This window comes from Cyrtonyx montezumae, unplaced genomic scaffold, assembly GCF_038088225.1.
Source record: "Cyrtonyx montezumae isolate F1298 unplaced genomic scaffold, pur_monq_1.0 scaffold_4, whole genome shotgun sequence".
NCBI classification, from domain to species: Eukaryota; Metazoa; Chordata; class Aves; order Galliformes; family Odontophoridae; genus Cyrtonyx; species Cyrtonyx montezumae.
In genome coordinates, this window is record NW_027072045.1 from 8,379,182 (window position 1) to 8,391,741 (window position 12,560).

The following is a 12,560-nucleotide window of genomic DNA, read 5'->3' on the forward strand; positions in this document are numbered from 1 at the left end:
GACCGCCTCCGCCTCACGGGTTGCGCTGGGCGGGCGGCCCCGCTCGCCGCCGCCTCTCGGGGCGGGGCCGAAGCCCGGCGGGCCCCGACGCCGGCCCTTCCTCTTCCCGTTCCCCTTCCCGTTCCTCCCGGCGGGACGGAGAGTGCTGAGGGAGCCATGCGCGGCGGCGAGGAGGCGTCGGGTGGGCGGCGGTAGCGGCCATGGGCGGCCCCGGGTCGCTGCGGGAGTTGCGGCGGCTGTGCCACTGGGGGCCGCTGGTGGCCCTGGCCGTGGTGATCGTGTGCTCCGCCACCGCCATCGCGGACGCCGTGCTGTGGTACTGGCCCCTGGACACGGCTGGAGGGAGCGTCAACTTCATCATGCTCCTCAACTGGACCGTCATGATCCTTTACAACTACTTCAACGCCATGTTTGTCGGCCCCGGGTACGTCCCGCTGGGGTGGACACCGGTAAGCGCGGCCTCGTGCCCGGGCTGGGCTGGGCTCGGCGGGGCAGGGAGGGGCGGGGGAGGGTTGTGCTGAGCGGTCACGTGCGTTTGCTGGCGGTGTTGGTTCCTGAGGAGGTCCACGAGGAGCACCCGTACTGTCTAGGAAGGGTGAGACAGATGGGCTTGTTCGACCTGGAGGAGAGAAGGCGATGGGGAGACCTCGATGCAGCCTTACAGTACTTGAGGGAAGCTTGGAAGCAGCATGAGACTGACTTTACACGAACAGATGAGGAGTGGCTTTTAACTATGACTTAAGTAAGATGTTAGGAAGAGGTTCTTTGCCCAGAGGTCCTGGCACTGCTGCCCAGAGAGGTTGTGGCTGCCCCATCTCTGGAAGCATTCAGGGGCAAGTTGGATGGGGCACTGATCTGGTAGGGGACACCCAGTCCACATCAGTTAGCTGACCAAGGACCTTCCAGCCTCAGCCATTCTATGACTGTCAGTGCAGTGTTATAAGACAAGGTAGAAGTTTGTGTTGCCTTTGCTTCAGTAACCTCTGAGAAGAGGAGTAGTCAGGGGCCAGAGCCATGCAGACCCAGCATCTTTGGGCAGCTGCCCAGATCTGGAGCTCAGGGCTGTGATGCTCAGATTAGTAATAATCACACTCCTACCTGTGGAGCACTTCTCAAAACAAAGTGTACTGTGGAGAGTATCTAAGTGAAGTCCCAGCAGAATACCTGAATGCTCTGCTTGGCCCAGTACTAACTACTTGCTGTCTACAAGTCCATCTCATCTTTCTGCGCAATTTTTTTTTTTAACCTGTTCTTTTCCTGATGATAATGGCCCCATTTGGGCTTATATTCTCAGATGTTCACTATGAAGCCCTGCTTGCACAATTGCTATTTCTCCAAATTGCTTATTTGTTTAAGCAAGCAGCACTTTCAACAGTGATGGTTATGTTGATAGTGGAGAAGCTTCTTTTATTTTTTGTTTTGGCTTAGGAGGGTTGGGTTATGGAACACACCCTGTCAGAAGAAGGCAGATATGCATGAGGCTGTACAAGTGCCAAGATATGTTGTCTGTAGAATTATGTATTCTATGTAATAAGCCCTTTTTTCTATTTAAAGGAAAAATCTCAGGATTGCATGTATCTCCAGTACTGTAAAGTGTGTCAGTCTTACAAGGCACCACGTTCACACCACTGTCGAAAGTGTAACAGGTACAGTCTCTTTAAAATTGGTTTCTGTTTGTACAAAAAGCAACTTCTTTGCTAATGATGAGCTATTAAAATAAATTCATTCTGGTCTTGTACTGTATATGTTTAAAAGATTTCCCTGTGAACACTGCTTCAGATTCTTCCAGTTTCCAGTTGTATGACTTTGTGTTCTTACTGTGTTTTAGTTAAAGAAAAAAAATAACCTGCCTTTAACATTTTCTTTTTAGCTGGAAATAATTTCTCTTGGGAACTTGTCAGTATTAAAACATTTCAGTAGTGCTTTGGTGAGATGAGCCTGTGTAAATATCTAAAAATCTTTCAGTCCTTTTTTTAAGTTCTGAATCCAATCCTCAAGTTAGTAGTAAAGCCTGTTCTGCCATTTTTCCTAATGGAATAACTTGTTGATTAGAGGGGAAATTTTGTACTGTTTCTTACCATTCACTTCAGGGTTTCTTTTTTTCAGGAGAGGTCTACTTAAGTGAACTGGTAAACTTTTTGGATCAACTTAAAAAGTCTTTTCCTTTTTATGCATTAGTCCTCCAACAGCTGTGTTTTGAGCTGATGTTTTTAAGTTTGTATTATAAATAGGAGCACTGGAATTTAGTGTGTCCTGAAAACAGCAAGCTGCTTGTGCTGTCTGCAGTCCAGGCTGTAGATGTGTTTATCTTTTTACTGGGTAGGTCTTCTGAAGGACTGCTAGAGCAGGTGGTAAGAGGGTATTGCACCGTGCACATTCACTTGTTGTTGCTATAAATACTAGAGACCCTATCAGTGTGCTTTCAGGAAGTAGGAACTGAAAACAGCAGCGTTGCAATTTGCTGCATCATTCTTGAGTTTTAAAATAAGTCTCCTTTCTCTGAGTAACAATCCTTATGTTGAGGAGATATCAGAAAATCTCTGCAGATTACTGTGATTATCTTTAAAAAGCAACATCTAGTTTATTTCACTAAATTAAAAGAAGAAACTAAAAGACTGCAGCACAGTCTCCAGATTGTTTTTCTGAAGTGTTTTAAGAAGTTACTGCCTCCTCAGCACTGGCCAAAATAATTCATTCTGCATGTATTTCTAGACTATAGCAGTGCAACAAATTAGTTAATGTAAATCACAACTGAAAATCTTCTGTGCAGTGGCAGTTTTCAGTCCATGAATGAATTAAATTCTGGTGGCCCTTGTGAATGGGATGAGGGTTCTAGCTAAGATTCAGAAACTTCTTCAGAAACAGTTGAGCTGATGACTGTGATCAAATGTTCAAAATCTTGTGCAGCAACAGCTGAGCATATGCTAACAAAAAAGTGTTAATTCTTCAGAAGGTAGAAACTGAGGTTCCTGTTGGGAATATACTAGCTTAAAAGATAAATGAGGTCAGTAGTTCCAAAACAATTAACCATTTTCAGAGGAGGTGATGTTTGTGTAATTCAGCCTTTGTTTATCACGTACCTTAGGTCTGAAAAACTGCTATTAGGAAGTGGTGTAAGGTTAGTACATAGCAATTAATGAAGTCTTCAGAGGGCTTTCTAGAAAAAGCAAGAGGTGTTTAGTGAGAAGTCATGCCTCTTGGTGTACCTTTGTGTTTTCTTTATCCAGGGGATAAAGAAATCCAGGGGATTTGATTTCTTGGTGTGCTTATTTTTTAAAGAATTGGCAGTAATATTAATGGTTAATTATTAAACTTGTAGCTCTTAAAACTTGCCATATCTCTGCGTGTTGGCTCTGAAATATGGTGTTTATTAGCAACTATTAAGTTTGAATAAAGAGGAAGATGGGCAACTGGTGTGACTCAGACCTTCTAATACTTTTTGTTTTGCTTTCTTTTGTTCTGCAGTATAAAATAATATTTAGAATTTAAAACAACCCGAAGCACTACTTTATTCATTTGTTAGAAATCGATGTGTCTAAGCAATTTAGTGGAGATTAAGTTGTAGCAAGTTAGCTGTCCTTTCCTTTGATTTTTTTTAACATCATTTGTGTCCTCTGTATTAATCACTATTTATTATTTACAGGTGTGTCATGAAGATGGATCACCACTGTCCTTGGATCAACAACTGTTGTGGTTACCAGAATCATGCATCTTTCACTTTGTTTCTCTTCTTAGCACCACTAGGATGCATTCACGCATCTTTCATTTTTGTAATGACTATGTACACTCAGCTTTACAACAGAGTAAGAAAACATAGTTAAGTGCTTAAAATGTTCTTTAAGTTGGATGAGTTATTTATTCCTGGGAATATGGGACAACTTGGTCTCCTGAAAAGAAGCACGTGTAATTCCTTTCTGTTCTTTCATCATGTACCAGTTTGCTCTTTGCATTTTGAGAAGTATATTCAGTATTAGGTGAGGGATTAAAAAAAAATGTTTGGTTCTCCCTCCACCCCCATTTTTGTGTTTTTATTTATTTATTTATTCTAGTTGCTTGTCGTAGTCACAAGGAGTTTGCTAGAGTTTTGCACTGACTGGAGGCTGATCATGAGTAGCACTTAGTGTATAGAGAGACAAGGTGTGTTTTGGCTATCACAAGAAGTAGCTGTTCTTTATTTCCAATACACAAGCTTAATGCTATTTATTTTCTTTTGCTTTCCACTTTTTAGAATCATATCACTTTCTTCAAGGATATGATACGTTATATGTTGGGAGCTACAAGTAAATTGTGTTGAATTTATTTTAAAAATAGAAAATTTACCTGAACTAACAATGAGGAAAATTCATTGTGGAGTACATCCCTCATTCCAGATCTGTGGTTAAGATTCTGAGCTTTGATTATTTTTTTTTAACCTTTGTGGTTGCATTGAAAAGCTTGAAAACATTAAGTCAATCTAACAGATAACAGCTCTGTGCTGTATTTGCAGAGCATTGAGAATTGCTACTTGCAGAAGCTTTCAGAGGAGATCCTAAACCATTTCCATTGAAAGTGGCTACTGTACTGTGCACACATTTTCTCTCAGAAATTGTTGAATGTGTTCCATAGTGTACCCAGAGTCTAGATTTTTGCTGCAGATTTTAGGCCTGATTTGTTGTGGAATTTGCAAGATAGTGATTTTTTTATTTAGCTTTCTATTCAAGAAAGCATGAATAGGAAAAATTAGAACAAGAAAAATATTTTGAATATATAGATATTCAATACGAATATATATATGTATATTCACAGATATATATATTTGTGTGTTTATATATAAGAAACAACATATAGATAGATAGATATAGATATATATAGATACCAAGAAAATTTTGTCAACTTCTATTGTAAGCCTATCAGAAGTTGAGCACACACCCTCAGGTACAGATCATTTGTAGATAACTAGTTTTGTTTCAGCAATTAGAGTGTTCCAGGCCTGAACAACAATGCTTTCCCTTCGCAGATATCTTTTGGGTGGAGTTCTGTGAAAATTGACATGAGTGCAGCCAAAAGAGACCCTCGAACCATTGTTCCCTTTGGACTGTCTGCATTTGCTGCATCTTTATTTGCCTTAGGACTTGCATTAGGAACAACAATTGCCGTTGGTATGCTGTTTATTATTCAGGTAAGCTTATAACTTCTGTTACAAACAAATTAATGTCATGTTTGCTGTTTTGTTGCTGGTATTGATTGCAGGGAAGAAACAATTCTGAATTGAGATAGGAGCACTTCTTTAGAGCTAATGTTGCTGTGTTACTTCTCAAGATTTTTAAGTTGCTTTCTCCTTCTTATGACTTTGTAGTGAAAATCTAATAATTAAAAAAAAGATGAGATGTGCTATGTAAATTCTGGAAAAAGCAAAATAACCAGTACTTGGTTTTTTTAGGAGTCTTGTCCCTATCTCTGAAAACAGGAATAAGTATTTCTGGTACATTACTTGAAAAGTCTGAGATCTTTGGAATGAAAAAAAATACACAGTTTTAGCATAAACCAAAATATTATATGGTATCTCACTAAGTGTGTAATTCTGGAGGGTAGCATTAGTGTGCATCTGTGCTGAATGTTAGTTTTGAATTTTTTACATTTTTTAGTTTAGCTTATAAGTGACTATTCTTGACTATTTTGTTTAAATTGAGTCTAGCTTGTTAAATGAAGTTTTCTTTGCCCAACTAATGTATTTCTGCAGAAAATAAATGCTTTATTCATCAAACTCTTTTATTTAATTTAGATGAAAGTGATTTTGACAAATAAAACTTCAATCGAGTCCTGGATTGAAGAAAAGGTAGGCTTTTATTACATAGCCTTGTTCTGTGTTATTGATGAAGTTTATTCTCTGTATCTTTTAATTTCTTGTTTCACCTCTCTGGATTTGAACCAGAGGTATTATTGCAACACTCATTTAACGTGAGAAATTCAGAGTGACCCTGATAAAACACTTGTTTTTAGGGGACTTTGCTTATCTACCCAGAATATAAGGAATTATTTTCATTTTTAACTTAAGCAGTCTTTGTTTCTGCTACAAAGTTTTGTCCATCTGTATCTTTAATTGTCCAACTTCCCTAGCCGATCTAGACATCTTATTTTGGCTCATGGTTTTCTTCACTTCGTACTTCTCTACTTAAGAAGAATTCCCTTTATTTTAAAAGAAGTCCTAAAAACCAATTTGATAGTCCATCTCATCTTCTGAAATTTCTCACTGATATTTTTATCTCGAGAGGATTTCACAATATTATTCGAAAGAAATATAGCATGGGAAAAGCAAAAGTTGGCTGATAAGAAAATACTTTACTGCCACCAAGCTACTTTGTACAATATCACAAACATTTTGTTATTATCTTTATGTCTTGTTCTGTGTCAAATTGTTGGTAGGATCTTGAGTATATATGAATACCTAGACATTGCAATTCTTTTTCCTTGCATAGTCTCACTTAGCTGAATCATATTCCTTAGACCTTTGAGTAATTGGAAAGTGAAACTCTGTTACAACGTTACAATTAAATGTAGAATAATCTGTAGAAAATTTTGCCAAGTATAGACTACTAATATATCCTTTCTGAAGACTTAACACAGACTTCAATGTACATATGTGTGTTTAATAAAAAAGATTACAACAGAGAACAAATTCTTCGATTGTTCCACTAGGTGTCACTATTACTGAAAGAATGAAGCATTCACTTATACAGAAAGTATCATATTTAAAGCATGCCTGCATACTCAGTTCTTTGAAGTGAGATATAATCCAGTGTGTTCAACTGAGAAATAGTGAGGCATCAGCCTTTAAGAAAGGCATAAAATAAAAATTAAGTCATGGAGTGGATTGAACAGAGGTATAGCCAGCTGTCTTTGTTGTTAAAGAGTAAGTCAGGAAAACAAACAAAGCCACACTTCTAAATGCTACAGTTGATTCATCTAGTCACAAGTAGTTTTAAAAGCCTGGGTTAGCGTGGTGGGAATTTACTTCTGTTGTCCCAGAATGGTCACCTTTGGGGCTCATGGATCCACACAGGGCCTGTGTGGCCTTCCTAGTATTTGCTGCTCAGCTGTAGTTCGTAAGATGTGTTTTATGTGCTATATTTCTTTATTTCCAGGCCAAAGACAGAATCCAGTACTACCAAACTGATGAAACCTTTATTTTTCCATATGATATGGGAAGTAAATGGAAGAACTTCAAACAAGTGTTTACATGGTCTGGGATTCCTGAGGGAGATGGCTTGGACTGGCCAGTAAGAGAAGGCTGTCATCGATACAGTTTGACGGTAATTGATCTTCGATGTTAACTCAGGTTAATCTCCCCCATTGTCCCCTGCCTTCCTCTGCAATAATGTACCAGATTATTTAAAATTAACTAAAATAAACTAAGAAGCAGGAGTTCTGTTGGATTTTCTGCCATTTTTGATAGACTGACATGCTTCTGTGAGTGTTTTTCAATGCTAAATACGTTTCCCTGCGTTTAATGGTTTCAGTACTTCATTTTGTGTTGAATGCACAAAAGTCTAAACACCGCCTAAATTTTTATTTGTAATCATTTATAGGTAGAGCAGCTGAAACAGAAAGCAGACAAGCGAGTAAGAAGTGTAAGTATTTTTGATGTTTGTGGTATGAAATGTGACTTAGAAATTTCCTTATAAATAAATGTAAGTAATCACTGATACTGTTTCCTTTCATTATCTTTAAACCTAGCAATTGAACAAAAGCTTTGTGTTTCCACACAAAGTGTTCTGCAGCCTCTGTTTAATTAAACTTTAAATTTAGCTTTCTTTGCATTTGCTCTTTAGTTTCGACACCTAATAATAAAGATGACTGCTTAGTTGTTAATCTAGAATTTTGAGTCTCTTTCACAACAGTGGTCATTTATGCTCAAATCTAATGGGATGATTGAAGTGATTTTTGGTATGAAACAGGCAGCAAGGCCATAACTCCTCACAGTATAATACATTGCAACATTCTGTTCATATCTGTAGGTGCGGTATCGAGCCATAGAAGATTACAGTGGTGTCTGCTGTCCTGTGACTAAAGGTGTTAAAACATTCTTCACAACACCATGTACTGAAGAACCTAGAATTGCACTGAGTAAAGGGGATCTGATTTTAGCCACAAGAGGCTTAAAGTTAGTGGCTTCACACTTTTACGTTGGTTAAAAGCGATACTGAGCTGAGTTCTGGCATCTAATTATCTGTTACTCTTTCTTCCCTAGACACTGGATGTATGGTGAGAAGATTCTTAACTCAGCTGGTGATGGTATGAAGCAGTTGTTTTCCTTTTTTTTCTAAAATGTTGCAAATCAATGGTACAGCTTTCTAGCTTCTGGATAGAAACGTAGGTAACATTGTATTTTCAGTTCTCAAAATGTAGAATTACTTACTTTAATGGCATTTGCCCCTCTTCTCTTTAAAACCAGATCTATAGTCTTTACTATTTACTTCTGGTTGACTTGCCAGTTTTAATAAACTGAGGTCTTCTCTTACTGAGGTCTTACAAAGAACTGTACCTGACAGACTTTCCACAGAGGGTGCATTGGGTTCTGTTATCTTTTCCAGACAATTTTGAATGCATTGCACGTACGTTCCTTGTTGGCAAAAGAGAGGCACCCAACAGTCACTGTCTTGAAAGCATCCATGCTTTTCAGGGGAAGCTGGATACCTCCATGAGCTGAAAGGGCTTCCAAACGTCAAACATACTTCAATGAAGTGTGTGTGATAGTAGTTTGTATTGTGAAGATTAGGAGGAGATATGTGCTACCTATAATAATTTATTTATTTTAACTTTTGTATGTGAAATGAAGTCTGGAAGAAGGACTTTGTATATGATGAAAGTCTGGATTAGAACACATAATAACATTAGCACTTTGGAGAACCAGACTTCAAAAATATAATCAGATTTATTAAGACTGTGTAGCAAAATGCTATAAATAGGCAGGAATAACTTACTTCACTAAAGAAAGATGGGAAAAATAATGGTTAAGTAACAGTGCTTCTAAGGGGAAGAATAGACTGTCACAGTGTTAGGATGAGTCAATATTTGCAAAAAGAAAAAGAATTTCTTCAGAAATGCAAGAGGTAATCCTTCCATCCCACTTAATGTTTTCTGAAATTTGTCTGAAGTACTGACACAAGCAAAAGTGTTTGCTATGTCTCCAGAAAGGGGAAGATCAGCTGTAGAGGGTCCAGTGGAAAACAGTATTTGGACCAATAGAAAATTAAATCTGTATGGAAAAGCTGAAAGAGTTGGGGTTCCTTAACTGGAGAAGAAAAAAGCAGAAAGCCAGGGTATGTACAAATAGGCATCAGTTGCTTTAAGGTTTCTTGTAGAGCAGATTGTTAGCTGCTTCCTGATTTTCTCATGTGTAAAAGAGGAATTGTAAAAGATTCAGATTGGGTATGAGAAAAAATTGTCTGATAGCAAGGAAATACCCTGGGAAATAGTGGAGATGTATGAAAAGAAGTTAAGCAGTAGGAGAGACCCTCATGCATCCTTGGGCAAATAAGTTAGGAATGACTTATACATGCTGCCTTGGAGCAGAAAACAAACTAGGTAATTTCTTGATGTCTTTTTCAGTCCTGTGTTTATCTTAAATAGTGGGTTGTATTTTGTTCCAAGTTAATGTAACTTTTCATATCTTAAGGTGGAATAAGAGAACGAGGCTGGTTCCCTAGGAAATGTGTGGAAAAATGCCAATATGACTCTGAAACGGATCAACCAGTGGATGGAGAGAAGAAAAACAGATAGCCTTCTCATTTTTTTTAATAAGAAATGGAGTTTTTTTACTTCGGACCATAATCCTTTACTTGAAATTTTCTGTATATTACATTAGACATCTGTAATGACTGTGGAGCAAGATTTTATTTTCCTCACAGTTGAAAGGGTTGGATATGCCTGTGCCATGGTTTGCATTCTTTTTTGACAGTAAATAATTGAAGAAGCCATTCAGTGGATTGCCTGTAAGATGCATCTTTCTCATCCCAAGTCAGGTTTCTCTTCTTTCTGCTGTTTAAACTGTGTTCCAAGGAACCATCTTCTAGTTTTTTTCCACAACTGCATCTGTTGTGATGCGTGATACATATCTCTCATACTTTACTTTCTTTGAAGCTGTCCCCTGAAAAATGCAGAGTAAATCTCTAATTCAAATTCAAGATAAGATTTGTTACCCATGACTTTTAATGATGTGAATTATCCACCTCAAATAAATTATACGTTCATATTTACTTGTGGAATTAATTGTTCTTAGAGCTTATAAGGACTTGTTTGTAGGAATGGAAAGGTGGACTCATTGGGAAGCAAATATTTCACAATTTGTTTTTTAAGTTGAAAAGACTTGAGCTCTTGCTGTAAGAAGAAGCCAACTAATCTCTGCTCCCTCTGAAATATGAGCAGGTATCCAAGGGTCTGGTGTTGTTGATCCATCTTCGACTGGAAAAACAAGTACTAGTACTAGTTCCAAGAGAGGAAACTTCTGCGAGTCTAGTCACTAAGTGATGAACACCTTTTGCTAAAACATTTTTATGTAGTATCTGGTAGGGATTATTAGAAAAAAAGATATTACCTGTACCAGCTGAAAGATTTTGAAATGTATTAGTGCAGCACATGGCTCAGACTAGTTTTAGTAAATGATTGTTCTAAACTAACACCTGGTTTATCTCCACCTGCATGACTTGTCTCAAGCAGATAAGTATTTCTTAGACAATATTAAGTGTATACGGAAATAGCTACATAACAGACAAGCCAGAACTCTGTGCTGCTGCTGAGGCTGTTTATCTCTAGCACTAGCCAGGTTGTATTCAGTATTCTGCAAGCAGGTTGCTTTTCCCTCTTGAAATCACAGCACTTTTATTTTCTAGATGCACTATTCTTTTGCAGTACAGAAATATGTACACTTCTATAGTTACAATGTTAGCAAGATCTGAGAGGAGAATACAACAAAAGGGTAAATTCTGTGCTGTTCTGGAATCTGAGCAGAAGTTATTATGAAGGCCTGGAAACAGCATGGTATATGGTCTTAGTCTTAACTGGAGTATTTTCTGTTCTGCATCTCTGAAACCTAGAGCCAAAGAACGATGACAAGAATAAATTTGTCTTCCAGCTGAGGAGCTGTTGATCTTGACTACACAATGACAAAATAGCTGCTGTCTATATTAGACAGCTGTCAGTACTGTAATAGGAACAAGTGGACAGCATTAATGATCACAGTTGAATATTAGCTATTGGCATTGGTGGGGTGTGGAATTTTTTGCACACTGTGGTTTGCTTATAGGGACTGAATGTCATTTTGTGCTTGAAGAGCATCAGCAGAATTGGAGAATTTTGCACACCAAGATCACTCTACACTGAACCACAGCATGCCCAGGAGATTTGCTTCAGAATGAGATAATGGTTGGACTTGATGATCTTAGAAGTATAATTCCAATCTTAATGATTCTATATTCTATTCTAAACAGTCTAAAATGGACTGTAAAGTACCTGTTTTTGTTTTCTAATGCTTTCTACTTTTTTTGTTATAGCTATAACTTCTCTTCAGAAAGGGAAGAGGCAGGATTGAAGAGCTCTCTTGAAGCTGAAGGAGGCACTGATTCATGTCTGAACAGTGCTAGTGGAAGGGTCCACAACAGTGTGCTGGGCTTCAACCTCCAAACTGATTTTGGGGAAGCTTCATTTGATAAAACTAACAAAGTACTTTCCAAATGCTGCAGCAAGCAGCATCGCAGCATTCTGCATCAAGCTGATAGAGATCTCAGTTGGAATAGATTATACTGCCCCCACCTGAGTTGCTCATCAGAGCCCACAGTCATTTTAAGTTTATTTTTCTTCTCTCTGGTTCCTCTTCCATCCTTGCCAGTCCGTCGTCAGCCAAAAGATTAAGGCATTGACAGTTTTAAGGTCATTTTGCTCTAAGGAAACATGCAGCACAGTTAATTACATATTTTCTGAGCCTTAATTACATATGATTCTGAGCCTTTATACTCTGAAGTTAAGAACGATGCTGAATGTACGTACTAAGTGACACAACAGTTATGTGAAAAGATCAAGATCTTTGTCATAGACTAGAAAGAGAACTGAGTTTAGACTTCTGAAACAACAGCAAGTTATTATTAATTAAAGCTGCAGATGGTTCAGAGCAAGGGCTGGTTATTTCCTGCCCAACAAGCCTACTGGTTGCTTTCAGTTTCAAATATCTGACCAAAGCCACTTTAAATATGAAGAGGAACAGCCAGTAGCTGTAATAATGTGTCTTAGAAGGAGAGCTGGTACAGAGTAACACTCTTCATCCATGTTATATTCTTCTTAGAGCTGTGTTACCTTTAAAAGAAAAAGCAAACTGATCTGAACTACTACAACAGAAAGAAAGCATCAGAAGATTGGCTTAACTCTCTCTGTGAACCCCATAAATATTTCTAAAAATAGAGAATGGCAGTACTCACTTGCCTATGTAGTTTTCTGAACAAACTAATGAGGTTTATTTTGCCTTAAAATAAGGCGTCATGCTTAATTTATTATAGCACATGCTAAGGTAGAGAAATGAGTTTATGCTGAAG

The 12,560-nt window shown here is 38.2% G+C and overlaps 1 protein-coding gene across 1 annotated transcript; it reads left to right on the forward strand.

Moving 5' to 3' along the window:
• Positions 1 to 90: 90 nt before the first annotated feature.
• On the forward strand, positions 91 to 10,235 carry ZDHHC6 (zinc finger DHHC-type palmitoyltransferase 6). Its single transcript, XM_065746647.1, has 10 exons — positions 91 to 449; positions 1,555 to 1,646; positions 3,644 to 3,803; positions 4,997 to 5,158; positions 5,762 to 5,815; positions 7,122 to 7,289; positions 7,566 to 7,607; positions 7,995 to 8,140; positions 8,228 to 8,271; positions 9,656 to 10,235. The coding sequence occupies exons 1-10, from the start codon at positions 201 to 203 to the stop codon at positions 9,757 to 9,759; spliced, it is 1,221 nt and encodes a 406-aa protein (XP_065602719.1). The 5' UTR covers positions 91 to 200; the 3' UTR covers positions 9,760 to 10,235.
• The last annotated feature ends 2,325 nt before the right edge of the window (positions 10,236 to 12,560 follow it).

Coding starts and splice junctions, on each gene's coding strand:
- ZDHHC6 (XM_065746647.1), top strand. CDS start 201: ATGGGCGGCCCCGGGTCGCTGCGGGAGTTGCGGCGGCTGTGCCACTGG. Junction 450..1,554: donor TCCCGCTGGGGTGGACACCG/GTAAGCGCGGCC, acceptor TTCTATTTAAAG/GAAAAATCTCAGGATTGCAT. Junction 8,141..8,227: donor TTAGCCACAAGAGGCTTAAA/GTTAGTGGCTTC, acceptor TTTCTTCCCTAG/ACACTGGATGTATGGTGAGA.